General features: G+C 49.9%; 3 protein-coding genes across 3 annotated transcripts; 2 read left to right on the forward strand and 1 right to left on the reverse strand.

Moving 5' to 3' along the window:
* Positions 1-1,955: 1,955 nt before the first annotated feature.
* On the forward strand, positions 1,956-2,776 carry EI90DRAFT_3015704 (uncharacterized protein; the record flags this gene model as incomplete). The annotated part of the gene is made up of 4 exons (XM_039056918.1): positions 1,956-2,276; positions 2,331-2,450; positions 2,521-2,682; positions 2,729-2,776. 4 exons carry the CDS (start codon positions 1,956-1,958, stop codon positions 2,774-2,776), a joined length of 651 nt encoding a protein of 216 aa, XP_038916936.1.
* A 20,685-nt stretch (positions 2,777-23,461) lies between these two features.
* On the forward strand, positions 23,462-24,404 carry EI90DRAFT_3145342 (Fat storage-inducing transmembrane protein; the record flags this gene model as incomplete). Its single annotated transcript, XM_039065276.1, has 2 exons — positions 23,462-24,302; positions 24,358-24,404. 2 exons carry the CDS (start codon positions 23,462-23,464, stop codon positions 24,402-24,404), a joined length of 888 nt encoding a protein of 295 aa, XP_038916937.1.
* A 133-nt stretch (positions 24,405-24,537) lies between these two features.
* On the reverse strand, positions 24,538-26,654 carry EI90DRAFT_3280544 (beta-lactamase-like protein). The gene is made up of 9 exons (XM_039066770.1): positions 26,313-26,654; positions 26,209-26,235; positions 26,037-26,147; positions 25,962-25,969; positions 25,742-25,893; positions 25,463-25,591; positions 25,149-25,370; positions 25,008-25,080; positions 24,538-24,945 (listed from the first exon to the last, which is right to left on the reverse strand). Exons 1-9 carry the CDS (start codon positions 26,351-26,353, stop codon positions 24,635-24,637), a joined length of 1,074 nt encoding a protein of 357 aa, XP_038916938.1. The 5' UTR covers positions 26,354-26,654; the 3' UTR covers positions 24,538-24,634.
* Positions 26,655-26,721: the final 67 nt, after the last annotated feature.

Consider the following 26,721-nt stretch of genomic DNA (forward strand, 5'->3'; position numbering starts at 1 on the left):
CCCCGAGCTTTGCAGATCGCCTTTGGCACTTTCGCCGCTTGTAATGTATCTCTCGTGTTTTCCCCTCATCCCTATTTGGACTACTGCTTCTTCCCATTCTAGCCAGTTAGTCATCATCCCCACTTCTCCTCATCCTCCTGCCCCTCTGGGCCTCGCCCTCCCTACCTCCTTTCGGACGTATCACAGGTCCAGTGAAAGGTTGCTTACTATTTTGGGGACGGTAACGTTCCGTTCCCCTGTTCGCCTCAGGCCTCAGTAGGTCCGTCTAAACATAAGCTTTAATGAGCTGTATATTCAACGGGGTAGAGGTAAAAGGCTACCAGGCCTTTACAACTACTCCGAGGTATATATATGTAAATTACATATCTCGGCACAAATAAATAAAGAAATAACCACATCACTATAATGGGAATTATAGTGATGCAACATAATATAAATATCACTATAATCGGAATTATAGTGAAGTAAGGTTAATCCCTTACATCCTGCCTTATGACCTTCGGTACCGCTCCGCTTCTTCTACCCTTTGTTCCCGTTCGGACGTCTTTGTTCCGATTCGGTTTCCCTTTGTTTCCTTGTGCTTTTGCCCCCTCCATTATATATATCGGCGCTTGTACATACTCGTTTTGGTTCAGTCCGAAATCGACCTGAAATGCCCCCTAGAGACTTCCTGCTCACCTACTGTGAAATTAAGGACCAAATGGACAAACAGCAATGGCACAGCGCTCTGCTTGAGTTGCTGAGGCCAAGGTCCCTCCACGCTAAGTCTCCGATTCCACTCCGGAGTCGTCTGCATCCGCCGGGTTCTAACAAGGACCATTACACAGGTCGTCGACATATAGGGCGATGATGCAGAACTTCTTGTTCTTGCCTTTGTATAAAGACGGTGTGGTTCGAGTCCCAATGGGTAAATCCAATTCATCCAAACTCCTCTTTTTTCGCTTTCTTGATACCAAGCTCTCGATGCTTGTTTTAGCCCATATAAGCTTTTTCCAAGATATTGTCATTTCCGTAGTCGATACTTCTGGGGGGTGATTCCATAAAAATGGTAACCGTTCACGAAAGCCGTTTTAACTCTTGGATTCAGTAATGCTCATCCCATCTCAACTCCTGTCACCGCCAACCTTGAATTATCACCCCTGAAGTCCACGTTCGCGATGACCATTCCCGAATCGGTAGCATTATGTATGCAATGCTGACATTGCATACACTCTGGGCACTCTGAGTCAATATTATATATATATTTTTTGGTGGAACCCCAGTAGCTTTCGCAATACATGGTCGTGTATTTGGGGTTTGTGTAGGGAGATAAGATCCCATAGAGTGGTCTGCCGGTCTGCCACCGTGGGGAAATGCGTTGCGCACTGGCCGGTTATCGGCGCGGTGTGGGACTCCCGGCCCCGGTCATGGGGGGTCCGGTATACCCACTAAAACCCCGGGGCTGTTAAGCCAGTTGTCCAGCAGTTTCCTTTCATCGTGGAGGTTCCCGCTCCAGGTGAGCAGGACTAGCTTGGCTGGTAGGGCCTTTCGGCTGTATTTCTTACGATTTGTCAGGGTGATATCTTGTTGGAGTTTGTCATTGAGGCCAGCTTGGAGGGCATTTCTGATTTCGCTCAGAGTGGTTCGTGGGTGGTCGGGGTCAATGACTCTCTGGCATCTGGCCTTCCAGATTTGCCACGTGCACTCGGGGATTACTATTTGGTACAGTCTGGTTTCTCCTTTACTTAGGTTACCTTTAGGCTTCGTTCGGGTTGAAGAAACTGGTTTCTTCGACCCGTTTCTTCCAGTTTCTTAATTCATTATTTGCGTGTTTCTTTCTCGCTTTTTCTTCCTGATTCTTTCAGTTTCGGCAAGAAACGAGAAGAAACTGATGACTGTTCGGTACACAGTTTCTTCATCATAGATCCTTTTATAAATTCTACAATGGAATGCAGCGACATTGAGACTTGTGAATTATGCCCCCAAAGCGGAAACACATTGACACAGATGTCAACACAACATCTGAAGCTCCGATCAACGGCAGCAAACGACATCGACCTCCCAAAGGAGGACCCACTCATGCAGCCACCGCTCCTACTGAGACACCATCTGAGCGGGCTACTTGGAGGTCCCATGATGAGGCAGAGCTCATCCACCATCTTCTTGAAGTTAAGCGCGCAGGTGGTACTTCTAATATTGGCTTCAAGGACAAGGTCTGGAATGGTGCCTCAGCGCACTTACTTGAGCAGTGTGGGACAGTCTTCAAGCCTAGTGCATGCAAGAACAAATATGGCAAGGTGAGTTGCTAGTTGTGGCATCTCAGCAAAGTATTGACTATACCTTTTCTGCAGTTAAAACAGATATATTGGGCAGTCAAACGGCTCTCGGAACAGTCAGGCTTCCCCTGGAGTAATGAAAATGGTGCTGATCTAGGACCGGAAGAGGAGCAATTATGGATTGATTTTGTTGCGGTAAGTAGCTGCTAGCCCATATCTCTTATTTGCGATGACTAATTGCTAATAATGATATTTACATTACTAGGAGTGGCCTCTGGCTGCTCCATTCCGTCAAAAAGGGTGGCCACTCTTTGATGAGATGGCAGAGATTAATCCTAAGTGCGCAACTGGACGCCAAGCATTCCGCGCAACCAAGATGCCGGAGCCTGAAAGCGAGGACACTGAACCCACTGCTGATGAACCAAAGGTATGTTGACACTCCTTTCAAGGTCATGACTTATATATGTCTGTAGGATGCTGACAAAACCGAGAATTGGTCATGTACCCCCTCCCCTGAATGACTTCGCAAGCGCCATGATCTTGGCTTTGAGGACAATATTGACCCCGATCTTCTCAAGCCATCTCCCTCCCTCTCATCTCTTCCCTCCATCCCTTCAACTCATCAGTCACCACATCCTGAATCAAAAAGCTCATTTGTTCAACATGCTGTCAAACTCGAGGCACTACCGAAACAAAAGCATACAATTCCGCGTTCCAATGCCGCAATTGGCTTCACTGCCCTAGCTGAGTCAATGAGTGACTTCACCAAGGCATTCATTGCTTCCAGCTCTGCCTCGTCTTCTACTATCCCAACTACCCCGCAGTGGAAAATTCAAGCTGCTACTCATGCTCAAGAGATTGAGGATGAGTTGGATGATGAAGAATTGACGATCCTGCTCAATGTTCTTCAGGAGGAGCCATATGCGGCAGACATCTACCTCAGCCTGAACCGTGATAGCTTGCGAAAGAACTGGGTCAGGAAGAAAATAGCCCGTCTGGCAGCACCAAAATTCTAGTGATTGGGCAATCCTAGTATTTGTTTCACATCATTCATATATACTGACTTCAATGAGTTGACAAGTGCTGTTGGTAGCTAATCCACATTGCTTGAGCTATACTATCGCGAATTCCACTTGCCCGACTGCTTTCCTGCCGAGTGATAGTACCATGTTGAAGTTCCCCAAAATCACCTGAGGTAATGTCCATACCTGTCATATCCGTGCATACCCGACCCCGACCTGACTTCCGGACCTCCACCCTCTTCACCTCCGGAGTCATAACCTACCGCTGCTGTTCCGATACTCACCCTCGGTCCTGGCAACACACCTCCTCCTTACCTCTCCGACCCTATCTCCGTCCGCTCCGATACTCATCTCGGACCGAACACCGCCCCTCTCGCCACCCTCCTACTGCTCCGCTCCCCCTTCACAACACCTCCACCCTCCCATCATCCTCCTACGCTTCCCCCGTCCGCTCCGATACTCACCTTTGGACCTGACTACTCTTCTTTCCGCCACTCCTCCTCCCTTACCTTTCCCCTCTCTCCTCCCTCTGTTACTCCTCCGCCACCCTTCTGCCAAGTTACGACCTTCCACCGCTGTTCCGTACTTCGCACTCGGACACTGCTCGTACCTTACTCCGAGCCTCCGTCATAGTCCCTACCTCGGACTTTGACTCCACCTCGGTCTTAGTCCATTGCATTGGTGACCTCATACTACGTAAACACCATTGCCAATATCCCTCGGACTTTCAACCCCGCCTCCGTAACCTCCGTAAGCTCCGCAACCCCCAAGCTTCGCGGATCGCCTTCGGCGCTCTCGCCGCTTGTAATGTATATCTCGCGTTTTTCCCTCATCCCTATTTGGACTACTGCTTCTTTCTATTCTAGCCAGTTAGTCATCATCCCCACTTCCCCTCATCCTCCTGCCCCTCTGGGCCTCGCCCTCCCTACCTCCTTTCGGATGTATCACAGGTCCTGCCTTATGACCTTCGGTACCTCTCCGCTCCTTCTACCCTTTGTTCCCGTTCGGACGTCTTCGTTCCGATTCGGTTACCCTTTGTTCTCCTTGTGCTTTTGCCCCTTCCATTATATATATCGGCGCTTGTACATACTCGTTTTGGTTTAGTCCGAAATCGACCTGAAATGCCCCCAAGAGACTTCCTGCTCACCTACTGTGAAATTAAGGACCAAATGGACAAACAGCAATGGCACAGCGCTCCGCTTGAGTCGCTGAGGCCAAGGTCCCTCCACGCTAAGTCTCCGATTCCACTCCGGAGTCGTCCGTTTCCGCCGGTTCTAACAATACTGGCCACTCCAAAAGTGTGGATTTCATCAGCATCGTAAAATCGAATGAAGTTGTGGAGACAGCAGAGTGCAGGAAGAATTCGAGCCTGAATGGCCATTGGATATGAAGGTGCATGCTGGAGGATTGCAAAGCGCTTTTTTACAATTCCAAAATTGCGCTCCACAACATTCCGAAGTTGAGCATGTCGAAGGTTGTACAATTCTCGATGGTTTTGTGGTCTGTAGGACAGCTGAGATGGGTAGTGGGGCCACGAAAATTGACTTACCGAAGTTGACTCTGCCCAAACTCTTGTAAGTGATATCTTTCTTTCCGGTAAGGAACTAGAAGTGTATCGCATGCACCAAATCCGGCATCTGCAAGATACATTTTTCCATTTGGGATAGGCAAATCTGTCATGTGTGCATCACGGTACATTGCCATATCGGCAATTGACCCTTCCCATCCACTGAGCACATATTGGAAACGGAGATCAAATGAACATGCTGCCAGGCAGTTCTGGGAGACACCCCCTTTGCGGTTGCGGGATGCTTCGCGCTCTTCTGTGGAAGGGTTGCAGGGAAGGTGTGTACCATCAATTGCGCCAATGACATCTTTGAAAAATGGATAAAATTTTGGATTGGCGGAAATTTCGGGTGGAGTAGGGGTATTAGGCTTGGGTAGGCATACATATTTGAGGTAGAAGGGAGGAGACGATAATACACAAAGAACTTGAAGTAACTGAAGGGTTGTTAGCCATGCTGCACAAACAAGATTTGATAGAGACTGACATCGAAACTGTCTCAAATGAATGTTGGAACCGCTCTGCAATGAGCCTTATTGTCATATCCATCCCCAGCCATCGACTTCCGGTCCCTCCGATCCCTCCGATCCAACTCCGCTCCTCCCTCACTAACCTCGGAGCCCCCGTTATTCCGCAATCCTCTCGGCACCCCTCGATGGTCACCACCCCCTCATTTCAATTTATTACCTACGCCTCCCTAAGTACGGAGCCCTGAAGACTTCCGGACAGCTCCGACGTCCGCTAGCGCACCCCCGCCTCCGCTGGGCAATACACTCGCCTGCCCTGCAGAGCCCACCTTCGGGCCTATCCCTCCTTTCCGTTTCTGGGTTATTGCCTGCCTTTCCGCTAACCCCGCGAACCGACTCGTCGGTAATATTCAGTCGGCTAATGTTAAACCCCGTTAGCTCCGCTCCGTTCGGCTCCGCCAATTGCGGACCCGTCTCCACTGTAACCATATATATATCCCACTTGTACATAGGTTACACCCCAGTAGTAAAATCAACTAGAGTTACCCCCCTAGGTTCTAATTGCCAGTCAGTAAGTTAGGGCACGGATGTGTCACTAGGCACAGCGCTCTTGGCAGAAGTCGCTGAGGCCGAAGCCCTCCGCTATGGAGACATTCCTTCGTCTCGAATCTGGTCTCTGACAGTATTTTACTACTCCCTGACTAGTACACGTCTTGTATGGCACCAAAAGTCCTTCGCACTCGTTTGCAACTATGCACATTAGTTCCCAACTCCGCTTCACCTTCCCCAGAACCTTCTCAGCCTGGTCCTAGTCGATTGGCGAGAAACCCAGTTGAGTTTCGAAGCTTTTCTAACCTTGAAACCCCTCTCCCATCGACTCCGATCATGCGCCCCGTTAGGAATCGATCACCAGTTGCAGACTCCGACTTCAGAGACACCATGGAACAACCCATTGATCCTGTCCACTTCTTTGGACTCGGTTCCGAGGTCCCCGACTTCGTCGACCCTCCTCCTGATGATCCTCCCATCCCCACTGTCCCAACCGCCGACGATGCCGAACCCACCTCCAATGTGGCCATTACACAATTGGCCCAAGCCATTGCCAGTCTGGCTTGTCACACCGGATGACGACGACGACGACCATCTTCTGCTCTCCGGACCAAGGTCCGCGAACCCGAACAGTTCGACGGAAAGGATCCCCGAGAACTCCGAGTATTCTTGGTCCAATGTGAGCTCAATTTCCAGGACCGTCCCCTCGCTTTTGCTAGCGACCACGCTAAAGTCATATTTGCGCAGTCCTACCTCAAGGGAATGGCCCTCGATTGGTTCGAGCCGGACCTGTTATTCGACCAGAATTCCACGCTTCGTCTGCGATGGATGAATGACTATCAAGAGTTCGTTAATGAACTTCAAACTAACTTCGGCCCTCACGATCCTGTGGGCGACGCCGAGGTTCAACTGATGACACTGGACATGAAGGACGGGCACCACATCAATAAATACGTTGTCGAGTTCAATCGACACGCCTCTCAACTTCACGGTGTAGGAGAAATAACGGCCACACTATGGAAACCCATTATGGAAATATGCCAGATAAATCACAAAACCTCATACGACAAGTAGATATGAGAACATAGAAGGACCTGAATTTTAACGAATTTTACGAATTTTTACGAATTATTACGACTATACACGATAAATCGAAAGAAAGAAAAATAATAAAAATACTTCAAGCTTACCATCAACGAGACGGAATTCTCGGGGGAATTTATAGCAAATATTAAACCAAGAATTAGGACAATCGACCAAGATTTGACTATAAAAATAATCAGAGAACCTCCACGGAAACTACTTTCCCACGTCCGCACACGTAGCAAGGATGGAAGTACCACGGAACAAAGATTCCTCAGGAACTAATGCAAAAGTCAAAGTCGTGTTTATAATAGGAAATGTAGATGTCACCCAAACGGAACCAATGAGAGTAATTACAGGGGAAACTACCCATAAACGACGGAGATATGACTAAAACTCCTGCAAAACGAGGACAATGTCTAAAAAGCAAGTGCGAAGATTAACTAGTAACGACCGAGACAAGCTTGATAGCCCATTAGAAAGGAAAGGATCTACTCTTAATCCTCCCAAATTTCCATAATAAAAGGATCATGCGTTAATGAGAAATCCAATAACAGGAATAGCGACATCAAAAGTCCGAGCTCAGGGACAAGACGATGATTGCGTAGGATCCATAATTAAAACATACAACGAAATTTACACGGAAATTATGAAAAATAGGAAACTATAGTTATGCAAATTCTCAGCCCAAACGGTCCAGCCGTTGTGAAGTTATACCCATGACGGGAATATAGGAATCCGCATCATGTGTAATGACACGTGAGGGTGGCGATGCGCAGTGGAACTATAGCGTGAAAATTTCACTTTTTATTCAGTTTGAGAAAAATACACTGTAAATAAATCCTGTAAATAGAAGGTAGAGCGTGAAAAAGGAAGGCGACCCAAGGAGTATAAAAGGGAGACCCTTTCTGCGACTTTTCGCCCCCCTTAGAGAAGTAAGAAAATAGAGTATTATTTTTCTCAAGCATTTCTGGTTGTCACTCCAGTGCGAAAAAGTGATATACAGTTAAGATTGCCACTGTAGTAAAAGGCAGCAAATAAGGAGAGAAATATTAAGTAGATATTTCAACAGGAGAGCTGGTTAACACTCCAGATTTCAAAGTGTAAACACAAAACAGTTATTTTGCTACTGTTAAAACAAGCGATAAAATAAAGACAAAAATAAAACGAACTCAAGGGACACTCCAGACACCATCCAAATTCATTAACTGAATAGAATCTTTGAAACTTCACCAAGTAGAAGATTAAATTCAAGTTTAAATCCAAATTAAACAACGCTACACAGAATTACACCTAGACAAATTAATAAATTTCAATAAAGAAACAGCTCCGCAGGGCTCGGTTTATCTGTAAGTCAATTCCCAGGAACTTTAAAACTAACCCATAAAAATAGAATTAGCCAAAACACTCGGATTGGTACTATATTTACAATAAACAACACTAGTACACTTCCCCATCCTAACTAAAGAACCAGGGAACAGCTTGGTGGTGGTCTCGTTTGAACCTCCCAACTGACCTTCCTTCATTCTCTCCTTCAACGGTTACGGAGAAGCCGCGCTTCGTCGTTTCTTCTATAACGGATTGCCGGAACGTATCAAGGATGATATTGCCAGAGTAGGTAAACCCTCTACTCTCTCTGAGCTTCGCACCCTTTCCCAAACTCTCGATGCACGCTATTGGGAGCGTAAATCGGAAGTTACACATCACGCGAAACCCTCTTCCTCTAACGTTTTCGACAAGTCCACCACCGCTTCTCGTTCCGACCCCATCCCTTCCTCCTCCTCTTTCAACTCCGCTTCCGGTAGTAGGCCTCCGAAGGACAATAAGAAGTCCGAGGCCAGCTCCGCTAAACCGGACCTCTCGTCTAAACTCGGAAATAACGGTAAGCTCACGCCACAAGAGCGTAAGCGTCGTCTCGACGAGAAACTGTGTATGTTCTGCGGTCAGTCTGGCCACATGGTCAAGGACTGTCCCAAGTCTTCTTCTCACGCGTCTAAGGCCCGTTCGGCCCAGACCGAGGAGCAAGGATCCGCTTCCGCAGAAGCAAAAAATTAGTCCGCACCCCCGTGGACTCCGCACGGACCGGGGGTTGCGATCCTTCCTTCCATGCGCTCAAAGAAGTGCGTTTAAACGTGTCTTCCATTTCCGACTTATCCTCCCTCCACATTCCCATTTCCTTTTCTCTTTCAAATGGTCTATTTTCTCCTTTCAATGTTGACCCTTCGGGCAATGTTCTACCCGTTGTAGATAGTGTTGCTGATGTACCACTCTCTCCTCCGCCCCCTCCGACTACTTCCGTAGATCGATCCACCTCTCTCCGCTTCTCTTCTTCTTCTCCTCCTGTTTCTCCTTTGTCCAATATTAGGACACAAAATAAACTTTTCCGCTCCTATGAGAACGTACCTGCACTCGTAGATTCTGGGTCTTCGGACTGCTTCATCGACGACACCTTCATAAAAAAGCTGGCCTTGAAGACATACCAGATCAAACCCCTACAACTACGCCTATTCGACGGTAGCACCAACTCAATCATAACCCGTGCCGTTGATATTCCCCTCCGCTTCGCTTCCGGAAACATCACCCCCACGACTTTCTTTGTCACATCGCTGGATGGATCATGTTCCCTAGTCCTAGGACACAACTGGCTTACCCGCTACAATCCGTTGATTGACTGGGTCTCAAGCAGTATCATGTTCCGAACTTCCGAACCTACCAAGACAGTCACTCCGAGCTCTCCCCCGTCGTCTCCGGCAACACTGCCGTCGTCCGACATCCAACCATCTGATGTTTCGCCAGCACCTCAGTCACAGGCTGTTACTCCTCCATTACCATCTATCGAGTTCGTCAGCCGTTCCGCATTCGCGAAGGCTTGCCGACTTGAAGGATCGGTATCCTTCAGCCTAACCATCCCTTCCGAGGAAAGCCGCTTGAGGGCTGCCTCATCCCACACCGATTCCGTCGACCTCTCGGCCGTTCTGAAGGAGTATCACGAGTTCGCGGATGTGTTCAGTAAGAGCAAAGCCTCGACGCTGGCACCGCACCGTGAGCACGACCTAAAGATCGACCTTGAGGAAGGCACCTCCCCACCCTTGGGTACCATGTACTCTCTCTCTCCTTCGGAACTCGAGGCCCTCCGGGCGTTCTTAGATGAACACCTGGCCTCCAGTTTCATTCGTCCCGTGTCAGGGGACGACTCCCGGGTCCCCATGACCCTCCCCTATGGTCCACAGCCTGACCTATGAACAGCCCTATCCAGGGCAACAACTACTGTGGGTCAGAGATGAGAAGGAAGTTAACTTCTCATCTTCCCACAGTGGCCACAATACATCGAAAACTTCCGGAGATATCCGGAAGTCACATGAGACCCGAGACCCGAGGTCCGGGCCATCCGGCCGCACTGAGCGTCCGGCACAGGGCGCGCGCGGGGAGTGCAACAGCTGGGTGCGGTTGCGGGTGCGGGTGTGGATGCGGGTATGGGCTAGGTCAGGGTGTATGCCCTGACATCCCGCTACTTCCGCTCACGCGGGACCGGTCCTCTTCGTCCGCAAGAAGGACGGATCCCTCCGTCTTTGCGTCGACTTCCGAGGGCTGAACAAGATCACCAAAAAGGATCGCTACCCACTTCCCCACATCTCCAACCTCCTTGATGCACCTAGCCATGCCACGGTCTATACCAGACTCGACCTCCGGCATGCTTACCACCTGGTTCGCATTGCAGCAGGTGACGAATGGAAGACTTCCTTCCGCACGCGCTATGGTTCCTATGAGTGGCTTGTCATGCCATTCGGTCTCACGAATGCACCTGCAGCTTTCCAGCGATTTGTCAACACAGTCTTTGCCGACCTCTTGGACGTTTCTGTGGTAGTCTACCTAGACGACATCCTTACCTACTCAGAAGACATGGCTTCGCATCAGGAGCATGTCCGAGAAGTTCTTAAGAGACTCCGCAAACATGGCCTATACGCCAATCCGAAGAAATGCGAGTTCCATATGGACACTACGGAATATCTCGGTTACTGCCTCTCTCCTTCCGGACTCACCATGTCCATCGAGAAGGTCAAAGCCGTCCAAGATTGGCCCGAGCCCCGTAAAGTCAAGGATGTCCAATCCTTCCTTGGCTTCGCTAACTTCTACCGGCGTTTCATTCACCAATACTCCGACATTGTGGTCCCCTTGATGCGCCTCATGCGTAAAGGAGCCCCCTGGCTATTCTCTGACGATTGCCGCTCTGCTTTCAACACCTTGAAAGAAGCCTTCACCTCCGCTCCTATCCTCACACATTGGCTACCCGACGCCCCCCTCATTGTAGAAACCGACGCCTCCGATTACGTGATCTCCGGAATCCTTGTGATGACGGAGAGATTCGCCCCGTCGCTTTCTGCTCTAGAACACTCTCGGCGCCGGAGCTCAATTACGACACCCATGACAAGGAACTCCTCGCCATTCATGACGCGTTCCGATCATGGCGTCATTACCTCGAAGGTTCAGGAACCCCAATCGACGTCGTCACCTGTCAGGGGACGACTCCCGGGTCCCCATGACCCTCCCCTATGGTCCACAGCCTGTGGTGTAACCAGCCCTGTCCAGGGCACGACTCTACTGTGGGTAAGAAGATGAATAGATAGGAAGGCAAGTAAGATACAACTTGCCTACTGTGGGTAAGAAGATGAGAAGGAAGCTAACTTCTCATCTTCCCACAGTGGCCACCATATCAGGAAAACTTCCGGGGATACCCGGAAGTCACATGAAGGAGTAGGAACCGGGCCCGGAGCATGCGGCGTGTGGAGCGTGCACGCATGCGGGAAGCGCAGCGGGTGGAAGCGGGTCCGGATGCGGGTCCGGGTCCGGGCTAGTCAGGGTGTGTGCCCTGACATCACCGACCACAAGAACCTCGAGTATTTCTCCACCACCAAACTCTTGACCCGGCGGCAAGCCTGCTGGTCGGAGTTCCTCTCCCAATTCCACATGACAGTCCGATTCCGTCCTGGAAGACTCGGAGTTAAACCAGATGCGTTGACAAGACGCTGGGACGTCTATCCCAAAGAAGGGGATATGGACTACGCTCGCATCAACCCGCAGAACTTCCGACCGGTCTTCACTTCGGAGCAGCTCACTGCGTCCTTACGAGCTACATTCCTAGCTGCCACAGTAATCCGAGCAGCCGTACTCGTTGACACAGAGGCTCTTCATCGAGACATCCTAACCTCCCTCTCCTCCGACACCACAATCTCTTCTCATCTCGCTTCCCCCAACCTCCCCAACTCCCGCTGGTCCGTTGATGCCGAAGGCCTCTTAAGGCTGGACAATCGCATTTACGTGCCGGATTCTAACGATCTCCATCTCCGCGTTTTGCGAGACAAACACGACCACCAACTTTCCGGACACTTCGGGCAAAACCGGACTCTGGATCTAGTGCGTCGTGAGTATACCTGGCCGGGCATCCGTAACTTCGTCAAGAGTTACGTATCCTCCTGCACTTCGTGTGCCCGCGCCAAGGTCCCCCGTCATAAGCCTTACAGCTTACTCAAACAACTCCCCATCCCCGAACATCCTTGGAACTCCATCTCCATGGATTTCATCGAACAGCTACCCTCCTCTTCCGGATTCACTTCCATCTTGGTCGTCGTGGACCGCCTGTCCAAACAGTGCATCTTCATCCCTACCCACGATACCATCACCTCTCCGGAACTGGCCAAGCTCTTCCTCCTCCATGTATTCTCCAAGCACGGAGTTCCATCCCACGTCACCTCCGACAGGGGTCCGGAGTTTGTCTCTCATTTCTTCCATTCACTTGGTAAGGCCCTCGACATCCGCCTCCACTTCACCTCCGGTTATCACCCGGAAGGAGACGGTCAGACCGAACGGATGAACCAGACGCTTGAGCAGTACCTGCGCATTTACAGTAACTACCACCAGGACAATTGGTCCGAACTCCTGCCTCTCGCAGAGTTTGCATACAACAACGCTCCGAATGCCACCACAGGCATCTCCCCATTCTTCGCCAACAAGGGCTACCATCTGAACATCACCGTTCACCCGGAGCGAGACCTGACATCGGTACGCGCCCAAGAGTACTCCGTCGACCTCAACTCCCTCCACCACTTCCTTCGCGAGGAAATGCATCTCGCTCAGATCCGTTACCAGGGCCCGGCAGACTCTCGACGGAGCCCTGCCCCAGCTTTCGAAGTAGGAACCTCGGTCTACGTAAAGGCCAAGTACTTCCGTTCCACTCGACCTTCCAAAAAGCTCTCCGAAAAAAACCTCGGCCCATTCGAGATCATCGCCCGCGTTGGAACCCACTCCCTCACTCTCCGCCTGCCGGAAAACATGTGAGCCATTCACCCAGTATTCCATGTCTCGCAGATCGAACCATCCGTCCCGAACACCATTCCGAACCGCCACCAGCCACCTCCGCCTCCCGTAGAGATCGAAGGCGAGATGGAGTTCGAGATCGAGGAAATACTCGACTCCAAGATCGACCGACGTAGACACAACAAGCTGCTCTACTTGGTCAAGTGGCTAGGCTATGAAGGGACCGACGAGGAGACACAATGGCTCCTTGCCGGCGAACTCGATCACGCCTCCGACCTCGTCGAAGCGTTCCACTCTCGGTATCCAGCGAAGCCTGGACCCGAAGCTCCTTAGGAACCCCGACTCCTCTCCCATTTCTCCTTTCCCCTCCGCTCCTCACTTCCGTTTTCATTTTTATCTCCTCATTTGCTTTTCTTCCTGTAAGTGCAGCTCCCCTCGTCTTACTAATTCTGGGCCTTCAAGGGTTCAGGCCTAAGAAGGGGATACTGTCATATCCATCCCCGGCCATCGACTTCCGGTCCCTCCGATCCCTCCGTTCCAACTCCACTCCTCCCTCACTAACCTCGGAGCCCCCATTATTCCGCAATCCTCTCAGCACCCCTCGATGGTCACCACCCCCTCATTTCAATTTATTACCTATGCCTCCCTAAGTACGGAGCCCCGAAGACTTCCGGACAGCTCCGACGTCCGCTAGCGCACCCCTGCCTCCGCTGGGCAATGCACTCGCCTGCCCTGCAGAGCCCACCTTCGGGCCTATCCCTCCTTTCCGTTTCTGGGTTATCACCTGCCTTTCCGCTAACCCCGCGAACCGACTCGTCGGTAATATTCAGTCGGCTAATGTTAAACCCCGTTAGCTCCACTCCGTTCGGCTCCGCCAATTGCGGACCCGTCTCCGCTGTAACCATATATATATCCCACTTGTACATAGGTTACACCCCAGTAGTAAAATCAACTAGAGTTACCCCCCTAGGTTCTAATTGCCAGTCAGTAAGTTAGGGCACGGACATGTCACTAGGCACAGCGCTCTTGGCAGAAGTCGCTGAGGCCGAAGCCCTCCGCTACAGAGACATTCCTTCGTCTCGAATCTGGTCTCTGACACTTATTGAGAGTCCGGTTACCACAGAATAGAGAAATATCGCGGTGTGCTCTTCAACGGCAAGATATTTAGAATTTGTCATGCCCATGGACCGAAATTCAGCAACCAGACGACGGAAGACATGCTTATGGACCCCAAATTGGCTGTGGAACCGACCTGGGTGTCCATTCAGCAAATCCCAAAGCCAATCTTCACCCCGATATGGTGAGTCATGGTAAGGGCGTTTGAGAATATAGCGGTGGTGGTAAATTTCAGCTGCTGAAAGAATCCATTGAGATACGATCAACCCAATAAGCAGTTGTTGATGCTTGGCACGTTCACGTCGATCCTTTGTAATGCACCTATGCATAAGCGCCATGATATGATTATAAATAATAGTATTTTTCAATACAGGAAGAAACTAGTTAAGTGGAATTCCCCGGGGGTGGGCAGTTTCTTTGAGAGCGTCAAAGAAACTGCTCAAAGAAACTGGAAGAAACGGGTTGAAGAAACCAGTTTCTTCAACCCGAACGAAGCCTTACTGTTCATTATCTTAGTGATCAGGGTGGCCATCACGTGTGAAGTGTCTAACGTTGGGGGCCATGCAATTTTCCTTTGGTGGCACATTTTCTTGGCAGTTGACCACACCCATTTGCTATGGTTGAGGGGGCACTCAAATAGAATGTGAGTCATTGTTTCAGTTTGTTGGCATTGGTTGCACTCTCCCTGGTGTTCGAAGCCTGGGATTTTCTTCCAGTACTCGCCGATCTTGAGGCAGCCATGGGTTAGCTTCCAAAGGAAGTTTCGGATCTCAGGGGAGATTTCTCTGCGGGTTTTCCCCATGCAATCCCAAATTTTCTCTTGTGAGGGGGAGGCATTGCCCAGGTTCTCCAGGGTTGACTGGATCTTAGCGATATTGTTGGTTGTTGTTGTTCTTACTTCAAGTTTCTTAGCTAACCTGGTCCTGTGGATTAGTCTCGTCGCTGTAGCTTGGTTCAGGGCATATAGGTGGGCTCCACTCGGTATGTGGGGGAGGTGGGCATAACAGGTGGGAGAGGATCTGGGTCTAGGAGGACACCTGTTGCGGCCAGGTTGTCCGCTTCTTCGTTTCCATGGATCCCTGCGTGGCCCTTTAGCCATTCAAATGAGGTTGGGGTGAGTCTGGATCTTAGGGCGCTTACGGCCAGTTTGATGATGTACTGGTTTTTTATGTAGGCATAGTCCAAGTCTTCGTGGGATTCAAGGTTGTCGTAGAGGGTGTTGATACACCACTTCGAGTCGGATTTGATGTGGAGGTTTGATGATAGGGGCGTGGAGGTGGCGGCATGGTGTATAGCAAGTATTTCAGCTGTGTTATTGGATTGCGGGTAGCGTGGGTTTACTCTTTTGCTAGTGTTTCGGGGGTTGTCTGGGCCGTACCATACACCGAAGCCGGCATTCGTGTTTGTGTCGCCATTTTGGGGACAGGATCCGTGAAAGGTTGCTTACTATTTTGGGGATGGTAACGTTCCGTTCCCCCGTTCGCCTCAGGCCTCAGTAGGTCCGTCTAAACATAAGCTTTGATGAGCTGTATATTCAACGGGGTAGAGGTAAAGGCTACCGGGCCTTTACAACTACTCCGAGGTATATATATGTAAATTACATATCTCGGCACAAATAAATAAAGAAATAACCACATCACTATAATGGGAATTATAGTGATGCAACATAATATAAATATCACTATAATCGGAATTATAGTGAAGTAAGGTTAATCCCTTACATCCTGTCCGTGAACGCTACCACATTGCCAGGTTGCTGGGATTGGGGGGTTGGGTCCTTTGGGGTTTCTGGGGGGTTTCTGGGGGGGTTTCTGGGGGGTTCTGCTGAATACTCTGTAGTAGTGGTGGAGCGGGGAACATAGTTGGGGGGATGGGAGGAAAATTTTGATGTCTTTTGTGTTCCCGATGGCGTGTTGACTGGCAGTTTCCTCGGGGGAGCGGTCTGGTAGGGGAAGAAGGTGTGAGTCGCTGTATGGGCTGTAATGGAGGTCAAAGTTAGTGGCAATTTTCATTGCCATTTGGTAACATCCTTCTGGGTTTTTACAGCCTGCCAGTCTGTAGGTCATGCAGGGGGGGCAGGGGCACTTTCTTTTGGTGGGGTCATGGGCCGGGTTTTCCTGATGGTTGACTTGGGCAACAAGGTCCCCGATGAGGTTACATCTATGGGATGCTCTTAGGCAGGATGCCGTTCTCGAGCGGTCACTGATTCTGAGGTTGTTTTCAAGGCCCGGGTGGGCCCAAGCTGGTAAGTTAAGCTTAGTGGCAAGGTCAATTGCCAGGTTCTCCAGTCTGAGGTTGTATTTAGCTCCGACATTTAGGGTGTTTTGGAGTTCAGCTGGGATATTCCTATGATGGGTTCGGGCATTAAGGAAGGGTTTTTGGGTGAAGATGTTTGTGATGAAGGGGTGTGCCAGGTCTCGGGGCAGTTGGTTTTTGGGGAGAACAGCTAGTAGGATGGCTTCGGCGGCATCTGAGGCTGGGGGCCTATTAGGGGACCTATCAAGGATTTTTTGGAGTTTGATGAGGTGAATCGCCTCATTTCTGTCTCGTAAGTTCAGGACGTTTTTACCACCTTGGGATTTTGGTCTGTTTAGCTGGTCCATGCTCATAGGGGGGGGGCTGTCAGAGTTCCAGATAAACTCACGTATTCTTCTGTTTAGGTGTATTTCCAGGTCTTTTGGCATTCCTTGCGCACATGTATGGAACTGGGTCATTCCGCCGATGGTCATTTGGGCGATCAGGCGTCTGCCTTCGAGGGAGGGGTGGGTTTTGTTCCATTGGGTGAGCGACTTTTCAATGTTTGTTGTGATTGAGGGCCAGGGGTCTTTATGACTGGGCTTGTTCCCGCATTGGGCCCCTAGATATCTCATGGTTTGTCCGTCCTTTAGAATGGTTATTGATTCATTTAGGCTGACATCGGAGGAGGGGTTGATAGTTCTCTCGTTGTGTACCCTTTCACGGTATTCCGGTGAGCTGACCAGGAGGATGACAGTTTTTTCTTGGTTGAATTTTGCCCCAGATGCGATGCACCAGCTGTTTAGGGTTGAGAGTAGGATGTTCAGGTCATCGTCTTTGGCAAGGAAAATGGCAGCGTCGTCGGCAAAGAGGGACACTATCACTTTCTGTGAGAGAGCGGGGGTGCCGATCCCCAGGCCTTGGAGGGATGGGGATTCTCTGAGGGCGATTGATAGAGGTTCTATGGCGATGTTGAAGAGGAGGCAGGACAGGGGGTCGCCTTGGCGGACCCCTCTTGTTATTGGGAATTCATGGCTGATCATGCTGTTTAGGATTACTTTTGTATTGGCATCGGTGTAAAGGTTTTTGATTGTCAATATGAGGTTAAGAGGGATTCCCATGGACTCCATGACCCTCCAGAGGTAGTCGTGCTGGATACGGTCATATGCCTTCTCTTGGTCGAGGGCGATAATTGCTCCGTCCTGTCCGGTTAGTTCACATAGGTCGGTCATACGGTTGACGAGATCTATTTGGTCAAAAATACTGCGGCCTTTGATGAAGGCCGCTTGGCATTTATGGACTAGGAGGGGGGCTATGGGGGATAGTTTGTTCATAATGGCTGTTGTGATAATTTTGTACTCTGCATTTAGCATGGTTATAGGTCTATAGTTCTCGATTTCTCTTTTGTCTTTTTTCTTGTAGAGTGGGCAGAGCCACCCTTCCAAGATATATGGGCAGGAGATGCCGTTCATTTCAATGTCATTGGCTAGGTAGGTTAGGAGTTTTACTATATGTAGTCCGCGGTTCTCATTCCTTCCTTCCTTCCACCTGGCATTTAGGTTTTTGAATAGCTCAGTAGGTATGCCGTTGAGGCCAGGGGATTTTCCCAGGGGAGACTGGTTTAGGGCTTTTTCTATGTCCGTGGGGCTTAGTGGGGTGGCCAGGTTTGCGAGGTCTTCTGGAGGGATGTGGTTCCGGATTTTGTTTATGGAGTTTATAATGTGGGTCTCCCTCTCCTCTTGGTGGGCAGACAGGTCTCTGTACTGGACAGCATTATAGTGGTTGGCTGCTATGTTTGCCATCTCAGTTGAGTCAGTTGTGTAGGCTGGAGGGCTGGACTCTGGGATTCTCAGTTCGGGTATTGTGTCGCATGGTTTGTTTTCCTTTCCCCATTTACACCAGTATTTGCTGTTTGTTTCACTTAGGATTCTTTTATTTGCCCCGGTGCATGCTTTTGATTTAGCTAGTTTTAGTTTCTCTATTTCATTAATTCTTTTTGTTAGGTTTTGGACTTGGACCTGGGTCATCTCGGCAAGGGTCTCATCCGCGGATGTTAGTCTCAGCATGGCCTTGTCGCATCTGTGTGTGAGGCGCCTCATTTCGGAGTTGAGTTTGCCAGCTTTTACTTTTGCAGTCTTTCTGGCTAGGTGGGTCACAGCAGATATGAATTCATGGAAGGTGTTTTGTATGTTATTGTTTCTGACCATTTTGTTGAGGGCCTCGTTGCCGATGGCTTCGACTTCTTTTAGGAAGATTTGGTCATTGGTTAAGTATAGAGGGATGGCCCATCGCCCTTTCCCGATTGCGGTTGTGCGGTCATCCCTTAATTCGACGGAGACAAGTTGATGGTCAGCTGTAGGTAGGCTGGGATTTGTTATTTCCCATGTGTAGGCTCTATTTCTTATGGAATCATTTGCATATATTCTGTCTAGTCTGGAGAGGGACACCCCTGTAGCGTGGCCAAAGGTGAAGTTTCTTTCAGGGGCTGGGTGTGATTCTCTCCATCCATCCGTGAGGCCGTTGAGGGAGGTGAGGTCATGGAGGGTGGTCACTGTGGAATCCAGGTCAGGGTGGGGGGGAAGTCTGTCCATGGCTTCTTCTACCATATTGAAGTCCCTGAGCATAATGTCTACAGGGGTGTTGTTAAGTTCCTGGCGGATGTCCTTCCAGAATTGGGAGTTGTCATTCTGGGGGTTGGGGGCATATATGGCTAGGATTTTGGTGGGGATATTTGGTGGCCATTCTACTTCTATGAGGAGTGCGCGGCCCGGGATGATGTCCTTTACCGATCTGGGACTAGTTTTTATTATACTTTTGTTAATGATTATGGCTACTCCACCTGCACAGGTGTGTTCTGAGTTGTAGGAGTGGATGATTGACCACTCGGTACTGTAGATGTTGTTTAGGTGGTTTTGCTGTAGCTGGTCAGAGTGTGTTTCTGAGAGGCACATGATGCCGAATCTCTCCTGTTTCATTTTTCGTGTGATTGTTGTCCATTTGTACTTGGTCGAGGGGCTGTTGGCACCTTTGATGTTTAGGGCACCTATCTTTAGACTGGGGGGTGGTTTTGGGGGGTAGGGTCGCCACCCCTCAAGCGGAGGACTTTATGTTTCTTTATATTGGGGGGTGTCCATTTTCCAGGACTTGGCAGCCATCATTGGGCATTGGCAAAATGGGATAAGCTTCCTGCCCTCCGGGAGCCAAGGGCGCAGAGTCATAAACTGGTTTAGAGTATTCCGTGGGATTGGGCTTTGTGGTTGTGTATATTTCTGTGGCGTTTAAGATGGTCCTCTCACAGGTTGCCAGCCCTTGTGGGAGGGTTGGTTGGGTGGATGGGTTGGTGCCGGGCTTTCCTGTTGCCCGTGGGCCCAGTATATTTGGGCCTGGCACTAGGTCTAGAGTGTTAGTTTCAAAATAGGTCATGAGGCATTAGATTTATATTTTTTTTAAACTATTTCCGGCACGGTTCTACAGAGGGTGGGAGGTATTTAGGGTTTTTTGGAATTACCTCGGCCGCCTCTGGGTCTGAACATATTCTCTTTCCTGTTGGGAGGGCCTCTGTGTGCGGTGCGTGGTGTTTCGGCATTTTCCATTTTTTCTGTCTGGGGGTTAAGCTCGCGCCAGGAGGCGTGGTCATGGATAGGGCAAAGCCAGAAGCTGTGGCCCATGCCTTTACATGTATGGCACATGATGTTTCCTTGAATGGCTCTACCTTCGCCCATCCAGTCATGAGGGAAGGTGGTTGTCCTGAAGAGACCAAGCCATAAATCATGGGGGGAAGCAAGGTCACCTGGTGCGAGGTCTGGGACTGAGAAGAAGGGGGAGGGGATGTGGATTTCCCATACTTTGATCTGCGAGTTCGAGGTCGGGTTTCTTTTCGTGGAGGGGTTTTCCCGATTAGTACAGGTGGCAGCTTCATATCCCCTGGGGATAGCTACACATCTGTCTGTGATGGCCTTGATTTCATGTTCGGGGATGTTGTATTTCTTGAAGAAGGTATGGAATTCAGAGTCTGGGTTAGCAATCTGGGCCGTGATAGCTTCTTGGACTTGGTCTGCTTCGTCAAGATTGGCTCCGATGTTACGGATGGTAACCACATAGCTGGTTGGGCTATAGGTCAAGAGGTTGATGGCTATAAAGCCGATGGCACGAGAGAGCCAGAGGTGTTTTGTGACAAGGAGGTGGGCTTGCATCGGGTGGAGACCACCAACAAAGAAGCCCCAGGGGGCACTTTGACCTTCTTTGTTGGCGACAGGGGGAATGACGCATAGGGTCTGGGCCGATTGTGGAAATGCCCTTTTTAGGAAGGTTGTGAGATCATTACGGATGGAGTGGAACTTTTCAGAGTTATAGTGGGCATCTAGGGGGAGCGCTAGGATCGCACCGGGGTCGGATTGCCATTTCTGGAGGCAGTCCTCACAGATGTTGCTTAGAATTCTCGCTGGTCGGACACCGTGGGCTCTGAAGTTTTCGAGTTCTCCCTCAAGGTCTATGTAGTTGTAAGATTCTAGGCCGTCTTTTGGACGAAGGGGGGAGTTTAGGGGTAGGCTTTGGGCGTTGGCAATGGCTGGGGCTCTGGTTGGACGCTCCGGGGTGGTAGGGGTTACAGCCACGTCATTTTCCTCTTCGAGGTTGGGCCTGAAGGTTGATGGAATGGGCCAGGGAGCAAATCTGGGGGGGCCAGTGGGGGGGCGGCCTTTTCCGACCTTTGGCCCAGCTTGCAGGTGCAGGGGTTCGAGGTCCGCCACGTGGGAGTCAAAGAGCAGGGAGCTCAGGGTGGGTTTCCTCCACTGAGGGAGGGGGGGGGGCTGGGTTGGGCCCTCAAGGTCAGCAGAGCCAGGCAATCTGAGGCGTTTTAAATTTTCGAGGTTGCTGTTGGATAGGGCTTCCGGCCTCGGGGTGTTTCTGGCATGGTAACAGTGCGCTCGGCAATGTGGGGGGTGTGGACCTTATTAGCAGAGGCGTTGGTCGACGAGTGGACGACCATGGTGTCGTCCTCCCTATAAGACGAAATGTTGGACTAGCGATGTTGTCGCTCAGTCCACTATGCATGAACTAGAAATATATAGGAAGTATTCACCTAGCGATGTTGTCGCTGGTGTAAGAATATTAGATACAAGTTGTTAAACACATAAATGAAGGAGAAAACTTAGACTCACCTCAGTCCGCTATGCGTGAACTGAGGAAAAGTCGTAAGGTCCAAAAAATGGTGTTTTATAGTCAGGCGCTATCAATGCGCACTGACTTTAGTAACAACTGATCCAAAAAAGGGAAACAAAGTAAATCTTAGCGCCGCAAGACTCAACATCAACAACGTGAGTTGGCCTCAGCGTACGCTTGTATCCCAAGAAATTTAACACTCCCCGTGGGTGGTCAGTAGATGGGGGCTTTCAGGGTCTGGGGGTTGACGGTCAGTTTGTTTGTTTGTGTGGGTTCGGACATAGGAGGCAGCCTTAGGCCTGGGGACATTTAGCCGCCAGGGGTGCAGCCGGTTTCTTGGTTGGGAAGGGGTTAGGGAGTTACTTACCAGAGGGGTAAGTCTCCATGTTATTGGGATGAGGAAACTTCGAGGGAGTTTCTCGTGGTTCGACCGACCTAACTCCGTTTCGGAGTTACCCAGGTGCCGAGGGACATAACTCCAAGAAGGTATGTTCCGTTCAGACGCACCCGCCCTCCAGCACCTATTCGGCTCAGCCGTCTTCTGGTGACACCCTGGGGGCCCAATGACGCGGCCAGGTGCTCGCCGTTGTCTGAGACATTGTTGGCGCCATTCCGGGCTTATTTACGTTTCTTAGAGTTTCATTCTTATGTGTATTTTGTGTGTGTTGTTTAGTTCCGTGCTCACCCGGCCGTAGTTTAACGACTTTGCGGTCGCCTGAGTCAATATTCTGCGAGCCCTGGACCAGACCATTTCAACGCAGTGAACCAAGTGCTGAAGTATCTTATTTGCACGAAGGACTGTAAACTTATGTACGATGGGGGAAATCGCGAAGGCGATTTTACTGCTTACTCGGACTCCGATTGGGCTGGAGACCCTCGCGACCACAGATTCTCTCTGGTTATGTATTCAAGGTGGCTGGGGGAGCTGTATCGTGGAGTTCGAAGAAACAACCCTCCACTGTGTTGTCGAGTGTGAAAGGAGAATATATGACGCTGACGCACGCGGCGAAAAAAGCCGTTTGGATGCAGGGATTTATCGGTGATGTCCTCCGACTTCCTTCCATTCCTACCACTATACTCGGCGCTTTACGCTCGCCATGAACCCCGCGTCTCATGCACCCACTAGGGCACATTCGCATATGCCACCATTTTATTCGCGATTGCATTTACGATGGTGATATCACACTCAAGTGCGTCCCAACTGCCGACCAAATTCTCACAAAGGAGCTTACACCCGAGAAACATGACAAGTTTACAGAAGGTATGAGGATTGTCGATAGGAACCATCGTTGAGAGGGTGTGTTGGAATTTCAACAACCGGTTCCGACATCCGAGTGGCGAGTGAGTTCATGGACGAAGAGGACCAACTTTCTGGACATCCTCTCCCTCAGAACTCTTGTACGAGTCTGAGGTGAGAGCGATAGATTTTTACTATTTTTACTCCATATCTCTGACTATGTACATATTGACGCAGAACTTACGCGTCATAGGTACAGGCCAATTTAGAACTCTTGTACGAGTCTGGGAACTTACATGTCATAGCCTAAAATGCCTGGCCTCTACGACCAATAGCTTTTCCATAGATAGGAGCTCCAGGTGTTTGCCAGGAAGAAGACTGGCCCACGCTACAAGTTGGGGTCCAAAGCACCGCCACACACTCGTAACCCCTGCAACTCACGCAACTCACCACATTCGATAATGGTGAAAGTTACGAACCAAGCATTAGCGGCATTGGCAGTCATAACGACTTTTGGTGTGATATACTCCCTCATATTTGACACCGCCCTCGACACCTCAAATCCCTTACTTGCCCACATACCCCAACCAAACAGGACATCTTATTTTGCCCAAAAGTCGAATATTTTCAACGTATTATTTGTAAAGAACGCATGGGGTTGGACTAGCATTGCTTTCTTGACACTCTATGCCACGTCTCCACCGGAGAAGGCAAAGCTGAGAAGGCTTGGTCGATGGGTAGTGACGACTTTCGTTTGGGCAGTGTTTGCGTCATGGTTCTTCGGACCCGCATTATTTGACAGAATTATCACCGCGTCTGGAGGGCAGTGTCTTATTCGCCTCCCTCAAGCCGTCTCCACTGGGACAGGGATTGCGGCAGACTCTCGCTCCCCCTATGTTGCGATTCCCGTGGAATATTGTGAAGCCAAGCTAAAGTTATCGCCTCGCACCCATCCTACACTCTTCACGGACCCAAGAATTGTCGATGCGTTCGCTGCATCACAGGGGAAGAGCCTGTCCGAGCTAGACATTTCCTTCAGACCGAAGCTGTACTACGGCCATGATGTCTCTGGTCACCTCTTCCTCCTCACTCTATCTATCCTTTTCCTCGTTGACCAGGTTGGCTATTCGCTCCCACCACCGTTCACCTCCTTGGATGCATCGTCCGCTCCCGCTTCTAAACCTAGCGCTTTGCACGTAGCAACAGTTTACGGAACCCTTGCACTCATCTCGTTGTGGTATTGGATGGCATTCACAACATGTGTATATTTCCATACAGTGCCAGAAAAAGTCAGCGGTTTTGGTGAGTCTCAACGCTGCCTGTGTTCGACATTCCCTCACATTCATGATCATACTAGTGATTGGTGTAGCTGGATTTCTTTTCACTACTCTCGTCGTTCCGTGAGGAACCAGTGATTTCATCTTATGGGTAGGGACATCAGATATCTATCTCCTGTGATGATTGTAAGTGCCTACCGCTTATATTCATATTCACACATATTAATGCTACATAATTTAAATGCTTGAAATGGAGGCAGCATCGATATCAATTGCCGCATGTATGACACTTCCTGAGCATACTAGTAGACCTTCTGCCTGAAAAACTAATGCAAATTCTTGACATCATTGACCTGCCTACCCACTCCTCGTGTTCCTGTTCTCTTCCGACTCATCATCCTTCACCGCGACAATGAATACTCCTGTTCCAACACCACCAGGAACGATTTTATCACCTAAAGCCTCTCTTAACTTCACCTTTGCATCGAAGCCAGTGCAATGAAGCGGGACAACGTAATCCGGTTTGTAAGAGGCAATGGCTTCCACTGTTGGTTCGATACGATATGCCAACTCGGGTCCTGCTAGATGGAGACCACCTAAAATCATGTGAATTGGCCTTCCAGGAAAGGTTTTAGATGCGGAATGCAGAACGTTCACAATGCCAGCATCTTACAAAGGGAAAAAAAAATGACGTTAGCTCACACCTCATGGAATTCAAACGTAGACTGACGTGAGCAAGAAGAGAAAATGACCAGTCCCTTTCCCCGTACGTCAACGACTGCGTATCGTTCATCCATGACAAGCTGGCATGACCAGCCAACCCCAGGCTCTCATTACGAATATCACAAATATGATGAAGATGGAAACGCACTTGTCCTGGTTCCCTTTGCCATGACCCATCCACCCATTCGATTCCACCCACGAGCCCCGTCTCAAAGTCGGTTACTCTTTGAATTTCTCCGCTGACCCATACCTGCCCATCGCAAATTGCATGGCCTTCTGCATTCAAAACAGGTTCACCTCCTGCTTCCTTGATCTCTTCAAGAGTAGGATCAGCGGGCAACCGAGCGATGGGCTTGAATGAAGGGGCAGGCTGCAGTGGAATCGGAGTGCAATCCAGAAGTTATTCCATTGCATTGGGTTGAGAAATGACCCTCACTAGCGAGATGGTACTGTGGTACTTACAGCGATCCCGCGTGCAATGGGGCGCTTTGGATGAAGGTCTACGGGGAGGGGATTGGAAACTCCCTCTTGAGCCTCGCGGATCAGTTGGAGCGCAGTCAGAATTCCCCCAGAGTGATCTGCATGCCAATGCTATGGTCAATGTGGGTCAGCTCCCCCTAATTCTGATCTGCAGTTCGAGGTGGGGCGAGTGATTCCACAGGGTAGAACCAAAAAGACGCGGGTTGGCATCCTCCCCCCCCCCCGGCAGGAACGACGTGTCCTGAGACGAAAGGCACTCACTGAAAGAACGATTCTTTCTATGGCTTTAGGATCAATCTTTAATGCTTTAATGTTTCGATCGATCGACTTGGACTCGGGTCCAGCGTCAAAGAGAATGGTATGACGCTGGTCACCGTGGGTTGTGGTGATAAGGAATGATAAGCCATGTGCCCCTTTCGAGAAGGTTCACAGGCGTCAGCCGGGAGTACCAGTAGTTCTGATCGTTCTCAGCCGAGCTCACCACAACAGCTGGGAACCACGAAGCCAATATGCCAATTAGGGAAAAATTAAGCAACATCAGTCAAAGGGAGCGTACTAATTCTCTAGATCAATGAATGGTAGTCCAGTCAATTTTTCATCTATGGGAGGGTTGTTCCTAAGCTGCTGCGGGACTTCATTAAGAAATGGTGGGGGCAAAGCTGTCATCCTTGGTCCATGTCGAGAATATTGAACAGGCCGAAGTTTCTAAAAGGATGATCATCTCTTACCATTCAATGGAGTTATCGACAAGAATACTGGGACATTGAGGACGTATTGAATGACCAGTGGGGGGATGGTAAATGTTAACTGCCAGTGGATCTTGGTAGCTTACTTGATCTGAAGAGAGTCAACAGGAACTGTTCCAGCCATCATTGTCAATGTCGTGTAGACCCGATATTTATTTACTACAACAGAGATGAATGAGCGATTCCCAGGTGATAGTGCAATGCGACTAGTACTGTTGGAGGATCTTGCAGAAACGTTTCTGTGGACACTGTTCACAACAAGTCAGGTAGTCCCTTAGCACACGTGTACGCTCTCCGCAATTCTCTCGCCGCTGATTCTTGCCGGGCCGTCGTCGTATTCTTTATGAGCGTGGGTGACGTGAAACCGACCTCATGGGCTGCAAGCCAATTCCCAGGATCATCTGATTTGAATGAACGTCTTGTGTCAAAAAGGAACCGCCCCGAAGGCCACTCCCTCAACCAACCATCACCCGTACTTGTCCGTTCACGGGCGAT

The sequence above is a fragment of the Cantharellus anzutake genome, assembly GCF_015039405.1.
Source record: "Cantharellus anzutake strain C23 chromosome Unknown EI90scaffold_19, whole genome shotgun sequence".
NCBI lineage: Eukaryota > Fungi > Basidiomycota > Agaricomycetes > Cantharellales > Hydnaceae > Cantharellus > Cantharellus anzutake.